Source organism: Penaeus monodon, chromosome 15 (genome assembly GCF_015228065.2).
Source record: "Penaeus monodon isolate SGIC_2016 chromosome 15, NSTDA_Pmon_1, whole genome shotgun sequence".
In the NCBI taxonomy this organism is placed as follows: domain Eukaryota; kingdom Metazoa; phylum Arthropoda; class Malacostraca; order Decapoda; family Penaeidae; genus Penaeus; species Penaeus monodon.
In genome coordinates this window covers 14,549,152-14,550,703 of record NC_051400.1, presented here as the reverse complement: position 1 = coordinate 14,550,703, position 1,552 = coordinate 14,549,152, and the positions used below count along the sequence as shown (strand labels likewise).

At 39.4% G+C, this 1,552-nt stretch overlaps 1 protein-coding gene across 1 annotated transcript in view; it reads left to right on the top strand.

Annotated features, from left to right (window-relative positions):
• Positions 1 to 1,552, top strand: part of LOC119581763 — a gene marked incomplete at its 3' end in the record, with an annotated part of 38,490 nt that overhangs the window by 3,153 nt on the left and 33,785 nt on the right. The window contains 4 exon segments of the mRNA XM_037929897.1: positions 117 to 257; positions 652 to 784; positions 1,012 to 1,112; positions 1,419 to 1,476. Of these exon segments, the coding sequence (XP_037785825.1) occupies positions 117 to 257; positions 652 to 784; positions 1,012 to 1,112; positions 1,419 to 1,476 (433 nt within the window).

Sequence of the window (1,552 nt, the reverse complement as noted above, 5' to 3'; positions counted from 1 at the left end):
TTATACAGTCAAAGTTTACAGTCATAAAGAGCACGAACACATATTAAGAGGTGTTTAATTTTATGTCGACGATTATAACTACATGATGGTTCTTATTCTTGAATGCATGCCGACAGATTCATAGCATGCGCGTCAAAATCACGGTGGAGAAGGTAGACGGACAGCTAACACTGCAGCCTCCTCCAAGTATCAGCATCATCTCGCTTTTTCTTCAGAACGCGAACATAACAGAAATATCTCATGAAACGGAAGACCAGGTATATATGCGATTTTTATATCTAATCAGTAGGATCTTTTACAACAGATCTTGCTGTAGTTGATAAAGGTTATGTTAAATGATACTCAAAATGAAGTAAAAACAGTCTGGATGTCACAGAGAAGAGATTATACTTTAAGAAGTGAACATTACAACAAGATACTAGTAGCCTACCATGCATGGCCAGGGGTATAATGAATTCGTTTTTGTGATACTGTTGCGAAACTGTTAAAAAGGGTTTTGATCATATTAACCAGTTTCACCCTTTCACCAGTCGTAGCCTACATACCCTGACCAGCTGGGACAAAAGGGAAACCCTGCTCTTAGCACTCGGAACTTGGGTAAACTTAGCCGTCGTGTAATGTCTTCAGTTGACCGACTGACTTTTTCCCCAGTCCTGGTTGTCATCCTTAACCCAGCTGGACCTGAGGAACAACTCGCTCCTTGAGTTGAACCACATGAAGTGGATGAGCGTCCTGTCCTCGCTGACGGTACTCAGTCTCGGAGAAACGCCTGTGACGGAACAGGGTGAGTTCGATAAAGCACAGCCAAGAAACTTATGTTAAAAAGATGTTTACTCTTTCCTTGTGCTTTAGTTTGCCTTTTTTTTACTAAATTTGTTCAATCCTTATTCATCAGTATTTGGCGTTTCTTACCAATCAGTTGGTCCCCAAAGAATCATGGAAATAAAATTTATAGGCAGAAAGTGTGCGAACATAAATGGTCGGGCTACTATCCGCATTCCATCTTTCCAGCTCTGACGTCACTGTTGCCACATCTTCCTGCTCTCCAGCACCTTGACATCTCCTCTTCTGGCCTTCATTTCCTTCCTGAGAAAGCCTTCGACGAGAACCCGGTAAGCTTGTAATGTTTTTAAAAAATACAGCCCTCCCAGGTGAAAAAAAATAACGTTAGTGTTTTCATCGGGAAGGAAACCTCATGCAATGTTGTATCCCATCTGCTTTTCTTCACATTTATTATCAATTTCATTGCATGAGTATTTAATTGTCGTGTCTGCTGATTTACTGATTTAATTACTATATCTTTCACTTTGTAAATTAGGAGTAGGTTTACAGACCATTTATTATAGATATATGTGTTGCTTGTTGCGATTTTCTTTCCTTGGGGTTTGTTGTGATGAATATTACCTGCTCTTTCACAGGAACTGGTATACCTCGATCTGTCGAATAACGACTTTAGGAAATTAACACTACCTGAAAGTAAGTTGCTTTTTGAAGAAATTCCCATGTTAAAACGCGTATTGTATTTGAAATTAAATGCGTGTATATATACAGT